Source organism: Lichenostomus cassidix, chromosome 11 (genome assembly GCF_008360975.1).
Source record: "Lichenostomus cassidix isolate B80296 chromosome 11, HeHo_3.0, whole genome shotgun sequence".
In the NCBI taxonomy this organism is placed as follows: domain Eukaryota; kingdom Metazoa; phylum Chordata; class Aves; order Passeriformes; family Meliphagidae; genus Lichenostomus; species Lichenostomus cassidix.
In genome coordinates this window covers 20,400,388-20,421,780 of record NC_139492.1, presented here as the reverse complement: position 1 = coordinate 20,421,780, position 21,393 = coordinate 20,400,388, and the positions used below count along the sequence as shown (strand labels likewise).

At 36.8% G+C, this 21,393-nt stretch overlaps 3 protein-coding genes across 11 annotated transcripts in view; 1 reads left to right on the top strand and 2 right to left on the bottom strand.

Annotated features, from left to right (window-relative positions):
• Positions 1–13,310, bottom strand: part of CEP89 (centrosomal protein 89) — a 39,537-nt gene extending 26,227 nt beyond the window's left edge. The window contains exons 1-12 of one of the 4 annotated variants that reach the window (XM_085072128.1): positions 13,168–13,310; positions 11,346–11,452; positions 10,092–10,247; positions 9,273–9,474; positions 7,902–8,007; positions 6,276–6,304; positions 5,680–5,734; positions 4,150–4,368; positions 3,635–3,777; positions 3,221–3,271; positions 2,073–2,156; positions 1,084–1,191 (exon numbers count right to left, since the gene is read on the bottom strand). In XM_085072128.1, the coding sequence (XP_084928254.1) occupies positions 1,084–1,191; positions 2,073–2,156; positions 3,221–3,271; positions 3,635–3,777; positions 4,150–4,368; positions 5,680–5,734; positions 6,276–6,304; positions 7,902–8,007; positions 9,273–9,474; positions 10,092–10,247; positions 11,346–11,452; positions 13,168–13,206 (1,299 nt within the window). In that variant the 5' untranslated portion in view covers positions 13,207–13,310. Of the gene's footprint in view, positions 1–1,083; positions 1,192–2,072; positions 2,157–3,220; positions 3,272–3,634; positions 3,778–4,149; positions 4,369–5,679; positions 5,735–6,275; positions 6,305–7,901; positions 8,008–9,272; positions 9,475–10,091; positions 10,248–10,571; positions 11,291–11,345; positions 11,453–13,167 lie in introns of those variants that run through there. The other 3 variants (XM_085072129.1, XM_085072130.1, XM_085072131.1) reach the window with 3 other exon arrangements.
• A 290-nt stretch (positions 13,311–13,600) lies between these two features.
• FAAP24 (FA core complex associated protein 24) lies at positions 13,601–17,544 on the top strand. 2 transcript variants are annotated; one of them, XM_085072127.1, is made up of 5 exons: positions 13,601–13,788; positions 14,131–14,278; positions 14,896–15,035; positions 15,399–15,551; positions 16,167–17,544. In XM_085072127.1, the coding sequence occupies exons 2-5, from the start codon at positions 14,167–14,169 to the stop codon at positions 16,407–16,409; spliced, it is 648 nt and encodes a 215-aa protein (XP_084928253.1). In that variant the 5' UTR covers positions 13,601–13,788; positions 14,131–14,166; the 3' UTR covers positions 16,410–17,544. The 2 variants fall into 2 exon arrangements, with proteins under 2 accessions (XP_084928253.1, XP_084928252.1); XM_085072126.1 differs by having other exon boundaries at positions 13,601–13,859.
• A 1,598-nt stretch (positions 17,545–19,142) lies between these two features.
• Positions 19,143–21,393, bottom strand: part of RHPN2 (rhophilin Rho GTPase binding protein 2) — a 32,533-nt gene continuing 30,282 nt past the window's right edge. For all 5 annotated transcript variants that reach the window (XM_085072124.1, XM_085072120.1, XM_085072125.1 and 2 more), the window contains one exon: positions 19,143–20,617. In XM_085072124.1, the coding sequence (XP_084928250.1) occupies positions 20,366–20,617 (252 nt within the window). In that variant the 3' untranslated portion in view covers positions 19,143–20,365. The remainder of the gene's footprint in view (positions 20,618–21,393) is intronic.

The following is a 21,393-nucleotide window of genomic DNA, read 5'->3' as shown; positions in this document are numbered from 1 at the left end:
TGGCTACACCACAAACCCTTTCAGCTTTGATTCTCTGCATTTAAATACGCATACCCTCCAGCGATTTCCATACAATTTTGTTGTTATTGCCCAAACTATACTGGATGGACCTATTCTAACCCCACAACCTTTCTTCCTCTTTACAGCTGTTGCCCTAAAAAGCCCATAGTCATCTTGCAATGAGCCAGCACAAACAGACTCTTCTCCATCTCAGCTACCAACTGATGAATGTCTCACTTAGACAAATTGTTAGTAAGTCTCACTTAGGTAAATTGTTAGTAAGTCTCAATTGTTTTTTACTACTTAACTTCATTATGTATGCATTGTTTCACTTCTCAAGAACATTGAATTATTCTAATGCCACATTCCAGTGACATTTTATATTAGTGGAAAACTGATGTCATTGGCACACTGTTAAAGTATGTAACCTGCAATATCTGGGAGAGAATTACATGGGCTTCAGGTGCAAAACTCCACATTCATATTTAATCTTTACTCCAAAATTATTCCAGGCATTGCAGATCAGCATTGTTCCACACACTGCATATCAAACTTGTTCCAACATGACAATCGTGACACTATTAATGCTTCAGAAAAACAATCTGAGGGAGAAAAATGTTGGAAAACACAGTTTTCCAGCAAAACTTGTGTTAACTAAAATAAACCTGAACAAAGCCTCAGCATACTCAGGCCTCAGTAAAAATCCTAACAAGCTGTCATGAGAAACTAACACCTGGGAATCACAGCTGTCCTTCTGATCTGTGAGATGAATGTAATGGGAAAGAATAGGGAGTCAAAAGTGTTATGAGAAAGAATAAGGGAGTCACCAGGAGGATCCCTGAATGTGTGAGAACAAACTGCAGATACGTGTGTAACTATAATTAGTAACATCTGTAACAGTATATAAGTTTCTCGTTTGGTGAAATAAAATGGAGCTTACTCTTTATCTCACATTGAGACTGCCATGAGTTCCCTCTCGTTGCTTTGTCAGAAAAAAATTTCCTTGAGATCTGTAATCTTAAAAGTTTGCATGCAATAAGCAAAATAATTAGTAACTTTTGAATTAATTTCTAGTAATACAACTTGCCATTCTGTAGGAGTAATAAAGTTATTTTTATTTAATTGCTCATGCAGATCTTCATTCTCCTTCACCAACTCCTCAACTCGTGCTTTAAAATTCTTCATATCCTCCTGGAAGACAAAGGATTTTATATTAAATTCTTTCCAAGTATTTTGCTTTAATTTTTACATCAACAAAAATTTTTATAAATATACAGGCTTGGGTGTCTTCTAGTTCTTGTCTTAATAGACACTCACTCATCTCTAATTTAGGTGTTCATATTTGATTTCTAAATTGTTTCATCCATCTAGTAATATTTGATTAAAAAGAGTACTGATATTTGACTTGTGCCATAGTTTTGCAAGTTGTAGATCCTTAAAAGATAGGTTTAAAAAGCTGAATTCTGGAAATTACGGGATACTACCCACTTTCATTAGGAGTGACATGGATTTGAATATGGTAAGACAACACATTGAATTTACAGTGATATAAAGAAGCCTTGCTCTTTTCTGCTAAGTTTATGGCTGAATTTTTGGAAGGAAATACATTTCTTTTTAAAACCTAGGGAAGTTCTGCTCTGAAGCAAATCACTATTTTTCCAAGGCTTAGTGACAGAAAATACTTCCAAAAAGCAAAAAGAGTATCCATTCTTTTTAATAACTATAAATAAGTATTCTTACACCACAAAATCCACAAGCAGCTGGAAGAGCAGCTATACAGAGCACAGAGTTCCCATTATGAATGACAGCAGTAAATTCTTTTTACCACTGACTAGTTTATGGTTTGCTCTATTTTTAGAGTACATCTTACATATCTCTGTGTAGTGTGTGCTCCTAAATGTGAAGGGCTGACAAGAACAAGTAAGTCAAGTAGGATAAGACAGCACAGTAACTATGCATGGAAAAGTCACTTCAAATTTTAGGCAGACTAAAGCTTTGGCAAATCCCTTAAAAAAAAAAATCAGTAATTCATTTCCACTTTAGCGTATATTTTTTTCCAAATGGCAACTTGCCTCATGTTCAAGAATAAAATCTTCCCTTTCTCTTATTCTGTCTTCATATGCCAACAAAAGAGGTGACAAAGACTTCATATCCAACTTAAAATTAAAAAATAAATACATGTGAATTAATTACAAGATATAATTTCATCAGTATTTTTCACTTCTGCTTTAGATTACCAGTTTCGAAAGCTGTTAAGGCATTTCATATATGACTTGCAGACTGAAGTGCCGAACTTACACAAGCATGCAGACCACCATATGCAGAATGATGCTGCAGAAGCACTTCATGGCGCTGTGTTAGGAGCAAGCTTTGGAAAAGACTAGATGCTTTAGTTGCATCTTTACTTCACTAAAAAGCAGATCTAACTTATCACTATATATAACACAGCACAATGTGGATGCAAATGAACACAAAACAAAATTTAAAAACTACTGTGAATACTACTGAAAAAAAAATCCCAAATTCATTAGTAAGTGCAGAAAGGAAGTTTTACACTCTCAAACCTGCATCTTTAAGACTAAATACATAAGTATGTGATTATTGGCTACTATGGCTAGAAAGACAGAGCAGGAGACTTTCCTATTCTGTACAGTTCTTAGTAGCAGTGAGGAAGGAAAATATAAGATTTGATTAGCATTTCAAGGAAAATTTGTTTTACATACTACAAATGCATTTCCTTTCACAGACTATTTGCCTGCGCCTTGTCAGAAATTCATAGGCTACTACCAGACCCATGACCATTCCCACAATCAGAAATATTCTATTTTCTTTTAGTATAATCTTAAAGATAGTAACAGCAAAAGATTAACAATTAGGGAACAGACCCTAAAAGACCTTGAAGCAAACCATATTGCTGGACAATTCTAAGTGAAGATGGCATTTATGATTCTCGGTGTATATAAAACAATACTTTTCAAAGGTTCAAAGTTGGTTACTAAATGCAGTTTGTAGCTTACTGTACATTCAACTGGAATAGCACACATTCATTACAAAATTCTGCCCTACATATTTTTCTGCAACAAAAGAAATGTTTGTACTATTCTATTAGTATTTGATAGTTCAGCAGAGTACCATCTGAATATTCTGATTCCAGTAAAGAAATTCTACTACTTTACTTAGAGAGGAATGAACAGTTAAGTGAAAATATCATTTGACTTACCAGCCATGGTGGTGGTGGTCCTTTCATGGGTAAGCTTTTCAGCTTTAGATTCTAGAGTAGATGTTTTAAATGATACTGGCATTACTTCCTGCTTTTTGAAACACCAGCAACTGTCCACTGCAGTCACAATTATCACCCCAAACAAGCTTGTTTCTAATTACATGTGTTGCATATGTAACACAATCTCAATAAAATTGAAAGCTCAGTATCTTATTGAGGCAAAATAATATTGAATTCTTAATATTAGACTTAATGATAAATGCTTATTTTAAATTATTTTGAATTTCAGAAAAAGCCTAAGCAATTTGTAGAGTTTGTGACAAATTTGGAGAAAACAGTCATAAAAACTCAAAGGTTAAGTAACAGACAATGGGACACTTCAGTAGAAACTGCCTTTATAACCAAGATTCTCACCTCTTCTTCGGACAATGACCTGAATTTAGTTTGATAGCGACTTAATTCTACATTTAAACGATGGACTGTCATTTTCAAAGCATCATTTTCATCTACCAGTTCTTGTGCTTGTTGTCTGAGAGAAAGTAGTTCTGTTGCCTCCTCTATTAAAACAAATATCCAGCAAGAAAGTTCCATTAAAATTTAAGAAATGTTCACAAAAATTTGTTAATTGTAATGAAAAAAAATTAAATAAGCTAGAATAATAATCAACAACTTCTCTCAAAATAAAAAATGAAAAATCCCATGAAAAATTACCATTATATTTCAAACAACCAACTCATTTATTTTTATTATCACGTACGTATTCCTTGACAAAATTTCTACAAATGTAGAAAATACTGCTTGGAAACTACTTCTGAAACTACTACTTGCCTAAAACAATGACTTGAAACCTACTACTAGAGGAAAAGGTTGAAAGAAATTAGAAAAATCAAAACAAGATAACTACCGAATAGCTTATACGTTTCTCCCACCTTCTCTATGCGTGTTCTCTGCAGCTTCTCTAAGTCTTCTGTTTTCTTTTTCCAGTTTCTTAAGCTTTAACTGCTGTTCTTCCATGTGCTGTTTTGTTCCTTCAAATTGTTGGACCACAACTTGGTATGCCTTGTTCAGAGACCAGTTTGCTTGTTTCAGTTCTCTGAATTTTTCTTTGGTTATATTTTCCCATGCTTGCATTGCCCGAAAAGACACATCTGTAATGCCACAGTTCAAGGTATTTAAATGGCATCCAGACTAGAATAGGAGTTTCAGCAAATTATAATTAATTTTTTCTAATATTAGCATTACATATGAGTGATACTTTGTATGATCTAAATCAGCTCATGACTCCCAAAAGACCAGAAAGAATAAAAAAAGTGGATTAGGAAATAGAGCTGTGGAGCGCCTGCAAGTTCCCATCTTTTCTGTGACACTAGAAACATTCCTTCTTTAAAGGGAGTGTCAGCAGATCTCTGTCCCAAACATCAGTAACTGGAGAGGTAAAAAAAAAATGTCCACTGAAATAAGCAAAATGTTTGGGCCCTGCATGGACTAGTCAGTATTTTTCATCCCTACAAATTTTAATCACCTGTATGATGAAAACTTTTACATTCCTTCCCACAGAACAGCTTCAGTGATCTGTTACTGAATAGAAGTTAGTTACTCAGAAGTTACTTGCAATTCTTACAAAAGGAAACTTAGATTAACTGCAAAAAAATATTGTTGCATCAGTAATAATGGATGTCACTTCCAAGTTTTCCTTTCCAACTGTATAGATAGCTGAAATGAAGGCAGAGATTTCAGCCTTACCAGCACAATCTAATAGCATACAGACATCAATATTAACTCAGTACAGGACAGTTTCTTGAAACATAATATATATGAAACCCAATACAGAGATATCTCGGACTGATTATGTGTAAGAACTTCATGTATTTAGCAGTATCTCAGGCACTACTAGCCACTGTTAAATTCCTGTGAAAATGCATAAGATACTTGGACAGCACAGACATACACAAAACCCCATGAACTTGTAAATAAGCACACATCCCATCATGAGACACACAGAGCTCAGAAGTACTGTGCTTGAAGTTGTCAGGTGGATGCAGAAACACATAAGCTGAACGTAGACAACGTGTCTTATTCCTATGTGTACAATTTCAGTTGCTACAGGATACTTAATAATGATGACATCTTTCTAGTGTAGATTGAACTCAATGTATTGGAGAGGTCAAATATGACTTTAATTTCATTACATCATTTCACAATCATTTAGTTATGTTAGACCTCAAAAGTTATTCAGATTGGAAAACAAAAACAAGCCTAAACCACGTAACATAAAAAGCCTGAAACTACTGTTATTATACATATCACAGAGCACTTTCTCATCTCCTACACAGGAAAAATACTTTCACGCATATAAAAATTAGGCTTAGCAAATACAAGCAGGAAAATGTGTTTTCATACACACATGCATATTGATTAAATGAAAATGTGTAGTGAAGTAAAAGAAAAATCTAAAGTACCTGGGGAGGGTGGAGGTTTGTCATATATCAGATTTTCAGCAATTAATTTTTCCTCCTAGCAGAGAAATAAAAATTGAGACAATTTGCTTTAACAGCATTGCTGTTGGAGAACTTGTAGAAAAAAGTTGTGATAACATTGGAAGAACTGACAATTTTCACAAATAATATTCTACTAAGTTGATAGGAGAGACTAAATTTTTGGGTATTCCTTTTCAAGCTTATGACAGCAGTCAATTTCTGTTTTCATTTCAGAAATAGAAAACTAGAAAAATGAGGTAAAGTCAGGCTCAGAATTTGAAAATTATCAGTATGAGCTATCTCTTGCTATAGTATGTTGTCTCTCATTCTCAGTTTGTTTCACGTGAGGAATAACAGAAGACATACTATGAAAAAAACCGCAACAACTTTTGTATGGCCCATTTACCTATATAGTTGCATTTTTTCAAAAGGAATGATTAGCCATTCTTGTACTCCAAAAGAAGATTCTGTAGTGGCAATATATTAGTTTTCTTTTAAGTGACTGCAAACTTATCAGCTTTTTATGACAGCCTATTTTCCAAAATGCATCATAAAACCAACCTTTATATAAGTCTTACCTTTAAATTCAAGCCCAGATGTTGGTTTTCTGTTAAAGAAAAACAGGTCTTTCAGTCAATTAAAACAAAAATTATTTTAAGTCCATAAACTATAAGGGTTCATAAGTATGCGCATATTATACACGCAAATAAATGTACAAAAGTCCTCCCAAAACTACAGATTAGATGACTACCTTTCCATTATCTCTTTCATGGTCATCTCTTTCTTCACATCAGGACAGTGATGTGAAACCTCACTTTACCTCATACTGGATAGATGTAAGTGTGGAAGAAATAAAGCTGTATTGGTGGCTTCTGTTTTAAGTTTAGAATTTGACTGGAGAACAAATGAAATATTTTCATTGATTTTACTGGACTTGAATCCAATTGCATCTCTTGCATCTTCCATTGCTTGCAACGAAGGAAGCACAACTCTGACAGCTTCCAAGACCTGCAGCACTGACTATGTAGAAGAGGGATTAGAAACAGTGTATATATCCTATTTTTTTTCAGTTTAATGCCTTCACAAATGGTTTTATCAAAGCAACCCATTCTTTCTGAATATTGTTCCCTTTAAAACTTTTCAAATTATTCCACTGAAATAATACTGAAAAAATACTGGAATCCAACATGAATAAAATTTAGAAAGACACCATTTTGTTCCAAACGGACTCAGTTGTGCTTCCTCTTTCCTATCCAACAGCTACAGAGTGCTACCTTCTCCTGTAAAAACTGCATTTTCCAGCTCTGAAACTAATTCTTATTTCCCTTTCATTGATTTTAAAATAACAGACAAGATAATTATTCAAGAAAACTGCTATACAAGTAGATTGGTCTTGCTCTATTGTTATTTTTTCCCCCCAATATTATATGGTTACAAGAACACAGCTTAATGATAGGTGCAGTAACAACCCATATGTCCCTAATCTCATATTACTTACTGAAAAGAAATTATTTGTGAAGCTTAACAATTCAGAGCTTAAGGTGATAGCCTAAGACTGATCACCATGTTAATTCCTCTGTTCTGAAGAAACATCCTCTATGACTTGGCATATAATTTTAAAGCCCAGACCTTAAAAGACAGCAATGATACAACTTCTGTAGAAAGGATAAACAGCACTACTATCATGCCATTTGATTATTAAAAATCTCAAAAGTTGTTACTACTATTTTTCAGATATAGCATTTTTTCCTACTAGAAAAATGACTGATTAAAAATGCTTTCCTCTATCTCTAGCTTTTTTTTTTAAACATTGCTAGTTTCTATAGTTTCTACTTTTTTTCCATGTTTTTTGAGCACAGATTCCAGAGTATAAACAGGACTGCTTCTGGCACATATATCAAAAAAAACATAGTAGAGAATGACTGTACTGGACAAGACAGAGTTCACAAAACCTTCCCCCCACCCCCTCATTTTACACTGGCTGGCAGTTCGTTCCACAGCGAATATAGACCAATCTTTCATCTTCATTCAGGTTTTTAATTTTCTGTACCTATCATAAATTGAGAACTATTTAGTAGCATTTAATTAACTGCCCTTTTAAAAAGGGAATGTAACATTACCATATAGTATGATATTTATTTTATTAAACAATTATTTTTCCCGATGGTGTTAAAAGGTGTCGCATTTTGACTTCGTTTACTTACTTTCTATTTGCACACTTGACTTATCCACCATCACCTGACACTCAGTTTCACGGCAAGGAACCTCTTTCTTGTCAGCACTAGGAACAGGAGATGGTGGAAACTCTCCCTATGTTTATATAAGACAAACATAAGACAAACCTCTCTAAATCATGAGATCGCTGTTAAAATAGCCCATGTACCTTGATATCTGTATGAAAGATGTAGTGTATTAACGCTCCAGTCACATTCAGAATTGTTCACTAATATTTTAATATAATGAATTATCAGGTACACTTCTTTTCCTGTTGTTGTTTTCTCGGGGTTTTTTGTGGTTTTGTTGTCGTTTAGGGCTCTATGTAAATAAAATCTAAATCTTACAATGATTGACAGGAGGTTAGAAAATATGACAGTGATTTAGTTCCCAGGGCAAGTACTCTCTTGTAACCTTATTTGGTTACAAGAGTCCATTAAATTATTCTGTTTGCTTGTTTGCTGTAGCGTATGTAAACCTGATCTTAATAAAATATCAACCATTTATTTACTATATAAAAGCAGTGAGGGATTAATGAACCATTTCTAACATTATCCTTTCTGGTTTTCCCATTGATCACATACCAATGATCCACATATTCTGTTCACTGCCTTTTTTCTTTTCTTTTCCCCTTCCCTCCTTTTACCAGCTATGGTCTCTTCACCTTGGGGTGTTTTTATAATTCGTCCACATTTTGGGATTTGTGTATATTATAAAATTGATGATTCTACTTTACTAGTTCTGGGTTTTTTGGAAGAGAGATTTTTTTAAAGGGATCTTTCATTGCCTTTTTCCTACTCAGATACTTCTTCCTGTTTCTCAAATTTTTGTATAATTTTTGATTTAACTTTAAATGTGCCTTAGGAATATTAAGTTAATTGCTGGTTACGACAATCCAAAATTACAGCACACAAAAATTCCCTGGTCTTCAAGACAAGGTTAATTTATTTTGTTTGATTCCGAATCTCCCCATTTCTATATAGGTCTGTGCTCTTTAGTACAATACCTTTAATACCATTAACTAAGATTTCACCATTTAACATTAAAGTTACTAGTGCTTTTAACAAATCATCTACTATTTAATACTATGCTCAGTATAAATCACTGGACATTTTACAAGACTACATTATGCATGATAATTACATATAACATCAGTGTACTCCTAATAACCAGAGACAAACACTCTGTGATAACCAACAAACCTACCTAACTCATCTAAGAGCAAATGAATCACAAAAATTAGCATGCGAAACAAATATTGAATTTATGTCTGAAGAAGAGAATACAAAGCATCCAAAATATTTAATGTGCATCAATATATTAAAACATGGTAAAGGAACTACTGCATTTTAAAATCCTACCTTTTCATTTTTGCAGGGAATAGCATAAATAGCATTGGTGCTAAAGCTTCCTTCCCTTTTCTCGTTACTCTGAAAACTGGACTCTGTCTCTTTGTCAGCATCTGAAAGATACGTATCCATGTTCTCATCTTCACCATAACTGCCTGATATTTCCAGGGACTGCAGAGGAGATCTGTCACAACCATCAAGTTTCCAGTTAGATCTGCAAAAAGCAATTTAATGCTTTTTTCAGCGCTGCTTACTCTTCAAAAAAACCCAACGCTAGTAAAGAAGAACCAACCATCTTACAATATACACAAGTCCAAAGAGCTGACACAGGCAGACATCTAAGCTTCTGTTAGCTGCAAACAAGGAATGCAGTCTACATGTATGCTCTAAAATTGACAATTAGCACTGGTACTACCTTTTCCTCTCCATTCTAAAGAAAATGCCAGATTAGAGAAAGAAGGCTTCTAATTGTACCAAAAGACAGTTTGAAACAATTATTTTAGCACAAAGGAAATATCTTACATGTAATTCAGGTGATTCCTCGGTCAATCACATTTTGTATAACTGATCATCTTTTGACAGAAATAGTATATGATTCTACTTATGACTGTTGTACAACCCAAATCTGGCTCTCTGAAGATTGTATGTGTGACACCACTTTACAAGAAATTGAATACGCATTGTTAGACACTTCAGACTGAATTTATGATGTGGTAAGTAAAAAGTAAGTAGTTGTAACAGCAGGAGTTGGCTGTCACTCTTTGGTAAAATTGTATAATCGACCAATTCAATTTCTAACTTTAAGATATCAAACCAGAAAGCATACACTACCCTATTCTGAGCTCTGTGACTGTTGCATGTGGTTCAAAACATTCTTGTTCCAAGTAGGTCGAGTCACTTTCAGAAAGTGATCGCTGCCGAGGCTGAGGAATAGCAACAGTGCGCCCTGTTAATGTTGTTGCAAGGATAGCTGCTGCTAGAGCAGACCTGAAAGAAAATAGAATAAAGCAATACTGATGTTTTCTCTGTGCTCCACATTTAATATCTTTTTCTTTGCAAAATGTCTTTACTACTTAAGCAAAGCAAAATGTTCACAGTTAACAAGCATAACCATGGGACTGGTTATAAACTACTACCTCTCAAAGAAAAGCACAAAATGGGACAAGCTATTCTAATGTAGCTATCCAAAAGTACCTATTGGTTTTCCCAAATCACATGCATGAAAATCATGGAATACACTGAGTCACTTTCCTGAAATTCACATCAATCATTTACAGTATTTAGCATTTACTTTAGCCATAACAACACTACCTGGTATTGCGCTGAAAATGTGTTCCATGTCCTACTATTTTGTCTCCTAATTTCCATTATTCCCTACTCTGAACCTCTTACTGATGACTCTGAGGTTGTTAATAAATGTTGGCACGCTGCAAATCAGGACAAGCCTAAGTAAACAAAAGTGCCTATTTGTGGGATGCTCTGGATTATAGAGAAGGGTATGATGAAAAGGAAAAACAAGTAGCAATCAAGATTAAAACAGTGAAATGGTGAGAACTGTAAAATTAATGACAAAAACTGGAGGTCAAAAAGAAAGAAGAAATTAACCAGAATTAAGTAGGAATGTTACAGACACTAGAAAGACCGTGGAAAACAACCAGAATTGAACTAAATGGTGAGAAAACGCAGAATAAAAACTATAAGAAATTACAACTTAAAAGAAAAATAATTTGCATTTTTCCAGTCCAGCATGGTTTTAAATGCCAGCTTTTTAAGTCCCTGGTATGGAAGCAAGGGTTAATTTATGTTTTTCTAATGAGCTAATATTTTCTGACTCACAGCACTAGTGCTGCTGCAGTCCTACACTGTACTGTAGCAGCCAAATTAAAAATGGGAAAAAAATTCAGAGTGGGGAACTGTCCCCCTTAAAAAGATATTATTTTAATGAAAAGTTTAATGTAAATATTGCAAGGACATGCAATTCTTCTAACCAGGCTTTTCTAGTATACTATAATACTTGATAAAGCGGGGGTGGGGGTGGGAGGTGGAGAGGGAACGGAAATTTAAAAAAAAAAAATCAAAACGTACCTGGGCCTTTCTGGAGAAGGGTTTGGACTACGAGGGGGAGGGGTGCGGGGAACTGCAGGTTTAGGAGCTATGGTAGCAGCAGGGACCAGGCCATGAGCTATATGTTTCTAAATGATTTAAAATAAAATTAGTTGACAATGACTTTAAGGATCACAATAAAAAAAAATCACAGAACTGAATGTGCCCAAAAACTAACAATGCAAAATAATACAAAAAGGAAGAACATCTACATGCAATCAATGTAAACAGAAGACTTGAAATGGTTCTAAATTTAACATTTATGAACAGCTGCTCATGAAGGTTAGAAATGTAATTTACATGAGACCCATGAATATAGGTTTTCTAGCCACCATATCACAATTTGCAAAACCGGAATTTTAACTTACTAATTTTTTTCCTATAAATATATATACAAGAAAAACAGGACTAGAATATAACTTTTTTCAAAATATCTGAATGTTGCTTCAGAGTAACAATATTAGTCCCTTCTACAGTTTGTCAATCCTCAGTCATAACAGTGTGAGATGGGAAAAAACCCTACCATTAAGAGTCTTGTAGTCAAAGGTTCAATCTGAATTAAAAAAAAAAAACCAAACTAATACATTTTTATCAGCAAACACAGTATTTTTTTTTTTAATGGGATGACATTAAATACTAGCTCAGAAAAACTGGGAGCAGAGTTCCCTACAAAAAGTACTCTGAATGGAACCATATACTGGTTGATTTTGTAAGTGTGCTCTGGAGATTGTCAAGTCCAAGTTCCTGCTCAAAGCTGGATCAACTATAAGAGGGTTGCTGGGGATCCTGCCCAGTCATGCCTTGTGTATCTCCAACCTGGTCCAGTGCTGAACCACCTCACAGTACTTTATTATTATGTTTAAGCTGAACTGTCCGTGTTTGAGTTTGTGCTCATTACCTCTTGTCCTCTCTCTAGGCATCAGAAAATACTATGCCATAATAAAGTCCATCACCTTTGGGCAGATTTTACCTTTTCATGGAGTGAAACAGGCTAAGTTCCTGCTATTTCTGCTACAGATCTTTTCCCCCCAATTATTCTTTAATTCACTTTTCCAACAGGAGAATGAAGATGTGAACTGGGATATATTTATGTTTTTACATGAAGGCACATCAAATAATTAAACGGTGCATTAAAAGACTGTCTTTTTACTCAGTCTTGCAGATGCACTGCTGCCTAATTCTGCATCTCTGTCTGGCATGCACCATTTCATTTACTAAAGGCTGTTGACTGTCGATATGACTATGACTGACCCTCCTATGACTACCAGGGAGCACAGCTGAAATAAAAGTGATTCCACAGAAAAATATGACAACAACAGAAGATCAATACCTTAATTCTAGTAATTAAAAAAACAATCTCAGTTAGTTCAAGTAAGTTGGAGGAGAACACCCGCACAACTACTGACAACCCTACAGCCTCTGGCTGCTCCGAGCCTTCAATCAGTTCTTTTTACAGCACGGAAGGTGTGCTTCGAGCAGCGCCTCGGCAAACGCTGGGAGCGAGCGAGCTGCACTGCCAGCCCTCGCCAGCGCCCAGATCTCCCGAAGGCGAGGGCGCGGGGCACACCCTCCCCGGCCGAAGCTCGGCGTTTCTGAAGAAGCCGGGCAGCCCCGGGACTGAGGGAAAGGAACACACCGGCCCTCGGACATCATTTTGTCTTTGCTTGGGCTTCATTTTTTTTCCCTGATTTTCACTTCAGACTGCTCAGCGACAACCTCTCGTCCCACTCACGCACCGAACCCCGCTATCCTGCTGTCCCCACTCACGGGAACGAAGCACCACGATATGCAGAGTGATACTCACGAAGGAGCCCCTCCGGCCTCTCCCGAACAAGAACGCCATCAGGACGCGACAGATCCAACCACCGCCTCACGGCCGCTTTCCGCCGCAGCGGGCGCTTCTCCCTCCGCGACCCGCCTGGAAACAAAGCCACAGCGGATTTGCTGAGAGCTCTCACTCCTCCAATCAGCACGCGCCTTACTCACCCACTCACTTGGTCTTAGCAGCCTACCCAAAAAAGACCAGGGGCCCGCCCCCTCTCTCTCCTCATTCGCTCGCGGGCGGAGGAGCTCTCACTTCCGATTGGCGGTCAGCACTGTCAGTCAGTCGCGCCCCGCCCCCGGCTGTTGTCTCCTCCCGCCGCCCCTCGGGGGAGGTCTCGCGGCGCTGGCGGCGGGCCGTGGGTGTGTCTGTGGTGCCCAGAGCGGCGCTCTGCTGCGGGGTGGTGTTCGTGTGCGTCTGTGTGTTTGCGGCGGTACAGGCTCGTCTGTGGTGCTTGTCCTTAAATCATGGCTTAGCCTTCAAGACTCTCAATTCGCCTTAAAGTCGGAACACCGCGTAAAGCTGGCAAACCTGAAAATAATCTTTCCCAGCAACTACATTCTAATAATCTGTCTGGAGACTTCTGCTCGCTGAGGGCTGGAGGTGCGTCTGCAGTTGGCTTTGCAATTCAAGAAGATTTTGTCCCAGCAAGGATGGATGAAGGCATTGAAAAGGCAATGAGGGTTTTTTCACCCTCTGTGTTTTAATTCAGGCGTTTTTCCGGTTGAGCGGTAAAGCTGGAAGTGGAATTTGCAAACCAGCAGCCTATATTAAAGTGAACAGCGTTGCTGGCCGATTTTTATGTGCTCACCTTAACTGTAAGGAAGCTTGAGAAAGGAGATAGGATGCAATGTTCTGGAAGAGACACTAAGTTTATTATTAAAATTTATAAGCTTTGAACAGGTTTGTAATATGTGTTGCTATTTTTTTCACATTTCTTTCTAGGGTGTAACTGCTACTGAAGGAGGATCTAAAGGTCTGATGACAACAAAAACGAATTTTCCTGTGACAGCAGGATCTATAGTTGTCCCTTACGGGCATGTGATTGGCAATGAGAAGTGGAGAGGGTCAGAGGTAGCCCAAAGGCTACAAGGTAAGCACAGACAAATTGGAAGATGAAAAGCAAGTCAGGCAAAGCCTTCCCCTCTATTGCACAGTACTGTTAAGAATGGCTGGAATATGCTTTACTCTGTACCTGACTGTTCCCATATTCATCGTACATACTACATTAGCAGGCTGAAAAATCACTTTTGTCACGTATCTACATGATCAGCTCAGTTTTCATAGTTGCAGAGCACTGTGGGGAAGTAGCAGGATCTGCTACTGTGGGGCTTTGCAGGTATGCATCTACACTGAACTCCCTTGAATTTGCATGTACACTCTGCTACTGCCTTGCTGGCACAACAAACTAAATTATGATGAACCTTCCAGAAAAGCATGTGATATTTTTGTTCAAGTCCAGAGTTTACTGAGCAGCTCTAGCACTTTTAAATTTGTAGACTTGAATTGCTATTAATTGGCACTACTAAAGATACCACACAGTAGTTTGGACTGCTTGTAATAGACTTACATAAAGGGAAAAAAGTCTTTTTATAAAGTTCATTATGATGACACCAGAATTACTAACACTTTAGGAAGGTTGCGCTGTGAAGTAATTGTTAGTATATTTTTAACTACTGTATTTTTTTCTTCTAACAATTTCACCCTAAGGGAGAGTTAGACTCATCTTCGAAGATGACTTGGGACTGGTGGACTTTCATCTTTCAAATAGAGCTTGCATTTTACTTATTTCTGAAGCAGATTTGGTTGCAGGGAATGAATTCAAACGAAGACTGGTTAAATTTAGAAATGTAAGTGCTACATAAATATCAAGTGAAAGCTTTTCTCTTTGTTTATTCCATGCTTCTGAAAACATTCTTCTTGTGTGTGGGTTTTTTTTTTTTTTAAATTCTAGTGGAGCTGAACTTTTGGGATGATTTTTGCCTGAAAACTGAAAAATTCTGCAGCTGTGTGATAATGCTGTATTAAACCTCAGTCCTGTCATTCCAACTTATGTTCTTCCTCTGATTTGCTATTAGAAAGAAAATACTTGAAAGCTCATACTTTCTTATCCTTGAAAGAATTTCAAGAATACTTGAAAGACTTTCTCTGTTACCTTGCATCAGCTTGTTATTAACAAGGTTTTTTCCTTTTTTTTTTTCCTTTCTATACAGGCCAGCAATCTTAGGGGAATTGTAATTGTAGAGAAAACCCAAATCAGTAATCAGTACTTCGTAGGAGTACAAAAACTTGTTGTACTTGAACTTGGAATGGTGTTGCTTCCTGTGGCAAATCAAGGAGAAGCTTCTCAGCTTATTATTCAACTAGTAAGTTTCTGTGTTATATTTATTAAAATATGGGACGGATAGGAAAGCAGGTAGATCTCATCAATGATTACCCATTTCAGAGAGAATACATAGCATCTTAAAGGAGCACATCATTTAAATGTAAGGAATAAATCTTCTGCAACAGTAATATGGTAGTGTAGTTCAGTGGAAAGGAGGATCATTTGGGAACAAAGAAAACAAAGAAAAAAGGTCAAAGGATATGATCCTGGAATTTTTAACTGTAATCTTGTACTGAGGTACCATTAGGTAGAATTAGGCAGACATCACTGTCAAAACCAGCTTGAGATTTTGCTTTCTCTAAGGCTAGGGAAACAGTTTTAAAATTGTTTCTTTCTACCCTTTCTCTGACTGCATCAAAAAGATGACAAAAACAATTGTTTTCATTTGTTGTTGCTATGAAGAAATTGTTTGTTTCCTGGTAAGACTTTGTGGAACTGCATCCAGTAAGGGACCACATCTAAGGAGGGAGCTTGTTTTTAAAACTCTGTAGTGATTGCATTGAACTGTTTTGAGATGAAAGAAACTATTTAAAACCCTGGAAGTAGAGCTCTCGCAGATGTGCTGGGTGTTGCTGACAGCTCTGTTTGGCTCCAGGTGCGAGAGCAGAGTAGGGATCGCGGCGCCAACCCCTTCCTTCGCAAGCAGCATTCTCAGCTGGCAGAACCGGCAGTGCTTCAGACAGTGCAACATATACCCGGCGTTGGGAAAACAAAAGCTCTGCTTTTACTGCAACAGTTTGGAAGCATCCATCAGCTTTGTAAAGCATCCATCAAAGAGCTTGAGCAAGTAGTAGGACAAACAGTAGCACAACAAATTTATACTTTTTTAAGTTCCTGACATGCATGTGCAGTGGTATTTTGCAAAACAAAGACTTGTTTTTTTTCTTCTGAATTATAAAATTTTGGTTTTAATAATCACATATTATGCTAATTTCTATAATCACGGCCAGCAGCAACTGGTGGATGTTGATTGACTGTTTAGACTCTGATGCTTCTTTCTTACATCTGCTCTGTTCATATAGATTAAGCGGTGAAAATTGCCTTGGAAAGAAGGCTGTAAAGTATTTTGCATCTATCTGGGCCAAAAACCCCAAGAAAGCTGTCTTTTTCAGCACCTATGGAAAAAAAAATGGAAGAGTAATATGCTTGCTTATTTTGGTCTTCTAGAAAGAAAATACCTTATGGATATGTGCATAGTGTTTCCTTCTCAGTAACTGGAAATATGTTACATGTTTTTAAAAAGTCAGCATATGTTGCTTTATAGTACCATCTTTGCTTTATAACTTTTTTGAGTTCCTTTGGGAAGTTCTACTGGAATACATATTTAACTTTACACTAACTTATTTCTCTGGTTCCCCCTCCAGTTCACAGGGTGTTATCCAATTTATTCCCATGTGTCTGATATCCAACATCTTGGTTAATTCATGATGTCATTTTAAATATAGGTTGGGATACTAATAATAAATTCCAAAATATTTTTACATAAATTTTAACTTTTAATATGTTAATTATACTATCAATTATACTGTCATATACACTACAAAGAAAATTACACGGGAAGCTTTGAACAAAAATCATAATGCATACTACTCTTCCAGTATTAATATTTTGAAAATTTATTTGTAAAAAGGATTGGTTTTCCTGACATCTTGCATTTTATCTTAAGTTATATTCTTATCCTATTTTTTAAGGGTAAAATTGCCTTTTTCCTTGAGGAGGTGTGTGAAAAGCATGTTTTGTACCACTTGGGAGTTTGGATCACAGCTGGAAGGCAGCTGAGTAGGATTTTCAGCTGCCCTTTGTGGCAACCTTGGCACCTCCATAAGTGATCTCTTATACTGGTTAGCATGGACAGCAGATAGACCTATTATTTATATTGATTCTGTACTTGGGATGAAAATTTTTCTCAACTTAGACATAATTATTTAATGTGGTGAATAATAAACATCAGAATTTCCAAAAGTACAGAAGAAGTTACTACTTTTATTTCTGGCAACTAGGGAATACTTAAGCTTTTTTATACATGGGTTTGCTTAGATTCTGTTCCCTCTTTCAGATTTTGTCCCTTTACTATGAAGACTGGATTTCACATCTAAAAGCATGTGGCTATTATGTTGCAAGACAAACACCTTTTTCCTAAGACAGATGGCCATCTGCTCAGTGCATTAAATAGAGTTCAGTTGAAGTAGTAACAATTACTGTTAATGGAGTTACAGGCGGAACTACTAATCTATAGCTAACCTTTATTTTTAGGGCTTTATAGCAACCTTAAACATCCTGGTGGGTAGACACTTGTTACAAATATTCCCGTGGTCTGAGCAAGAACATAAGGCACGCACTCATTTCACAGCAAGTTAAGTTAGCTATTGGCTACCACTCAGTGTAAAATGAGCCTTTAGTTAGCTGACAGAAAACTAAAAGTATTTGTATGGCACCTGAGAGGTCCAAATTTTTACTTTGAGGGGTGTTTTAAATTTGAAGAGCCCAGCTCTCCTCAAAGATGAGTGTGATGATGGGAAGGGAAAGACAGTTAATCAGGATCTAAGAGGGACAGTATTTCTAGGAAGACTATCATAGTGGGTTAAGAGAAATGAAGAGCTAGAAGGGTGATTAGTGTGACTTTACTAGTAGTAGTTTTACTACTTGGATAGCAATTTCAGCACACATGCAAAGTAAATCTCTTCTGTACGAAATACTGTATGACGGGTGTGCAGATCAGTATCTGACTGCAGCTGCTTGTGTGTGTAAAAGAAGCGCTACTACCAATACCCATAAAAAGTAACTGCTAAAGATATGCAAGTCACAAGTGATGTATCACGGTCCGGGAGGGCTGCACAGGCCAGCTCCCCCCTGGACCAGGGTCCCTGGTTCTTGTAAATCCCACCGGGTCTGGGGCGAGCGGCCCCCAAGGTTCTGCGGCATGGCGGCAGTCTTCACGTCAATTCAAGCAGGAATATCGTGAGACGAAGGAAGAACTGGACTCCATCTCTTTTCTGGCAGGGAGGTTTATTTGGGGTAGCGGGGAAAAGGGGGTTACAGGGGAGGAGAAAGCGGGGAGGACAGGCAGGGACAGGACAAAGGCTGCCAGCCCAAAGATGCAAAAGACCTCGAGCTGATCCAGGCTCTGCCTTTTAAGGGGAAGGAGAGGGGGCAGGGGCTGGCTCTCTCTGAGCCAGTCCCAGGAGGACGAAGGGAAGATTGGCAGGAGGGTACACACCAATAGGTTTTGAGGTACAGCAGAGCATATTTTAAAATGAACCAATGGTACACCGAGTGTGAAAACAAAGGGAGCACATGGAGATCTGAATATTGCATTACTACACACAAGTAATTTACAACTTATTTTTTAATGTAACCTTTACAGGGAAACTAGAAATATGTTTACACTCTGTAAGGAAGTTGGGTTTAAACTCTTAGTTTATATTGCACAATACAGGAACTTTTCTTGAAAGTTTCTTATTTCTCTGTAAGCAACATTACAGAAACACAAGAGGTATAGCAACAGTAAATAGCAAAAACCTGTAAATTATGCTTTATCATCCATGCTGTAGCAGAATCAAAAAGCTACTACTAAATGGCAGCTGATTTTTATTCTTAAATAAGGGTCATCAAGATATTTACACCTACTACATAAACTAAAAATAAATGACAACTTTAAAAGTTTACACCAAGATACACATTTTCCTCTTCGTTTAAATTTTAAGCAAACAGCATCTATGTACTCTGTAGATGGCAATGTTAACTAACACTACAGTATTAGCAATTTTTTATTAATTTCAGAAAATAGAAGAATCTCAAAGAAATGCTCACCAGTTATTTTTTGTCTCCCTCCTTACCTCTTTACTATATATATAGCTTGCAAATGAATTTTTTCAAATGCAGAAGGATTTTTGCTTGATATGAGAGTAAATAAATATTCTGCCACTTAGCCACTTAGCACAAGCACTTCTTTTTTCATATTTTAAAGTATCACTGCAATTTATGTGCTGTTAAATCAATACACTATAATATGTCTGTTTTGAGATTTGTTTCACTGCTATCCATTTTATCAAGACTAGCGAGATACAAGTCTTAAGGTAAGTAGGTTAAATAATGTTTGGAATAAAGTCTGTTTTTAATGATTGAATCAGCAGGCATTTAAAATATAACCTAAATCAGAAAAAGAAAAGCCTTTTGGAGTTCAAATGATCTTTTAAATTTTAAGCCTTCTAATTCTCTTCAAGAATTAAATTACCTATTCAGAGGAGTACACCTAGTAGTCTGAGGAAACTGCATAAAACCACAACTCTGTGACACCACTCCTTGGCACAAGGCTAGTTTCTCTGAATAACAATATTCCCTCTCACCTGTGGTTTGCTAAGATAATTCTTTAAAGTAGTGCTAAATGATTTATTATTGACTCTAAACTTTAAGAGCACAGTCATTCTTTAATGTGTCCCCGATTGTTTTGCATGCAGCATCAAGTTTGTAATACATAACTCGCATCTAGCACAGTCATTAAAAATTAGTCATAAATGTATTTTGAAATTCCAAAGGAATCCAGTCCTCATGTAAGCAATGCTATAATCTACATCTTGTTATTGCATACCTCCCAAACCACTCCACTGTAACCTTGAAATACTTAAGTTTTACAGTTTCTGCCAGCTTCTGACCTTCTAAAGTGGCTCAATGCACAGCAAAGGATGGCAACAGTATATGTCTGAATTTATACATATGCATATGAAGATAAAATTAATCAGTATTTTATATACATTTTAAACAAAAGTGTCGTGTTAACAGATCCTTCTGAAAGGTTCAGTACAATGAACTTTCTGTATTCAGAAGTGTGAAAGGAGAGATCTTCTTCTTAATCTGAGAACTTCCAGCCACAACTGAAGGAAGGCAGAGTGTACTTGCAGCTTTCTGTCTGTTTTTAGTTCCCCAGCTTAGAAAAGGGAGTTTTAGTGGGGCTTTCTTGGTCTGATCAATTTTATCCTCCTTCATGGCTAAACAGATTAAGGAGTATGTCTTCTGCATTCCCATAGAGTAAGTCGCACTCTTGCTATGCTGTAGGAAAAAGAGAAGCATTGTAAGAATCAGTCACCCAAAATGGGTCAAAATTTTGACAATAACAAAAGGTTACTGTGCAAATAGTTTTCCAGGGCAGACTGCAGCAAACTTTCTGTGCTAATGACATTACTAACTGAAGTACAAGGCCCTTCAGAGTGCTGTGATCCTGGTATTTTGCACATGTAGGCTCAAGGGTATACTCGGCAACGCAAAAAGGAACTTGTGAATCTTTTCATGAGTTATTAAACATTTACTGGTTTCTAGCATAACTAATTCATATATGCACTAACCGCTCCACAAAGCTCATGTGTGTAGTTCTTACACAAATCTGAAAGGGAGTCTTTTTGCTGTCTTTGGACAGGTTCCATGTTGATCACAACTGTAAGAGCTCCTGTGTGACATTCTCTTGAAATACCTGAAAGTCAAATCCTTCTCTGTCTTAGCTTTCCTTTGCCCTGAAGCAATTTGAATATATTCTAGCCTTTTCTTTCCAGTTGCAACTTGGAATGGCAGATGTGTAATTCCTTATTTTCAATAAGGAAAATCAATTTAAACAAAACAAGAAAACCTAACAGCAGTAGGGGCAGCTTAATAGCTTCTAAGGCTACTTGAGTGTCTAAGCTTGCTAGGGAATGTTAAAAGCATGAAGGAATGGATTTAGCTGAGCTACAGGTTCTTTCACACAACTAATAGGTTATTTAGAGCTTAACATTTTTTAATCTTATGATGACTTTCCCTTAGTCCACAGCTTCTACAGTAGCTTAGTAACTGAC

Coding starts and splice junctions, on each gene's coding strand:
- FAAP24 (XM_085072126.1), top strand. CDS start 13,839: ATGGATGAAGGCATTGAAAAG. Junction 13,860..14,130: donor TGGATGAAGGCATTGAAAAG/GCAATGAGGGTT, acceptor ATTTCTTTCTAG/GGTGTAACTGCTACTGAAGG. Junction 15,552..16,166: donor CTCAGCTTATTATTCAACTA/GTAAGTTTCTGT, acceptor GTTTGGCTCCAG/GTGCGAGAGCAGAGTAGGGA.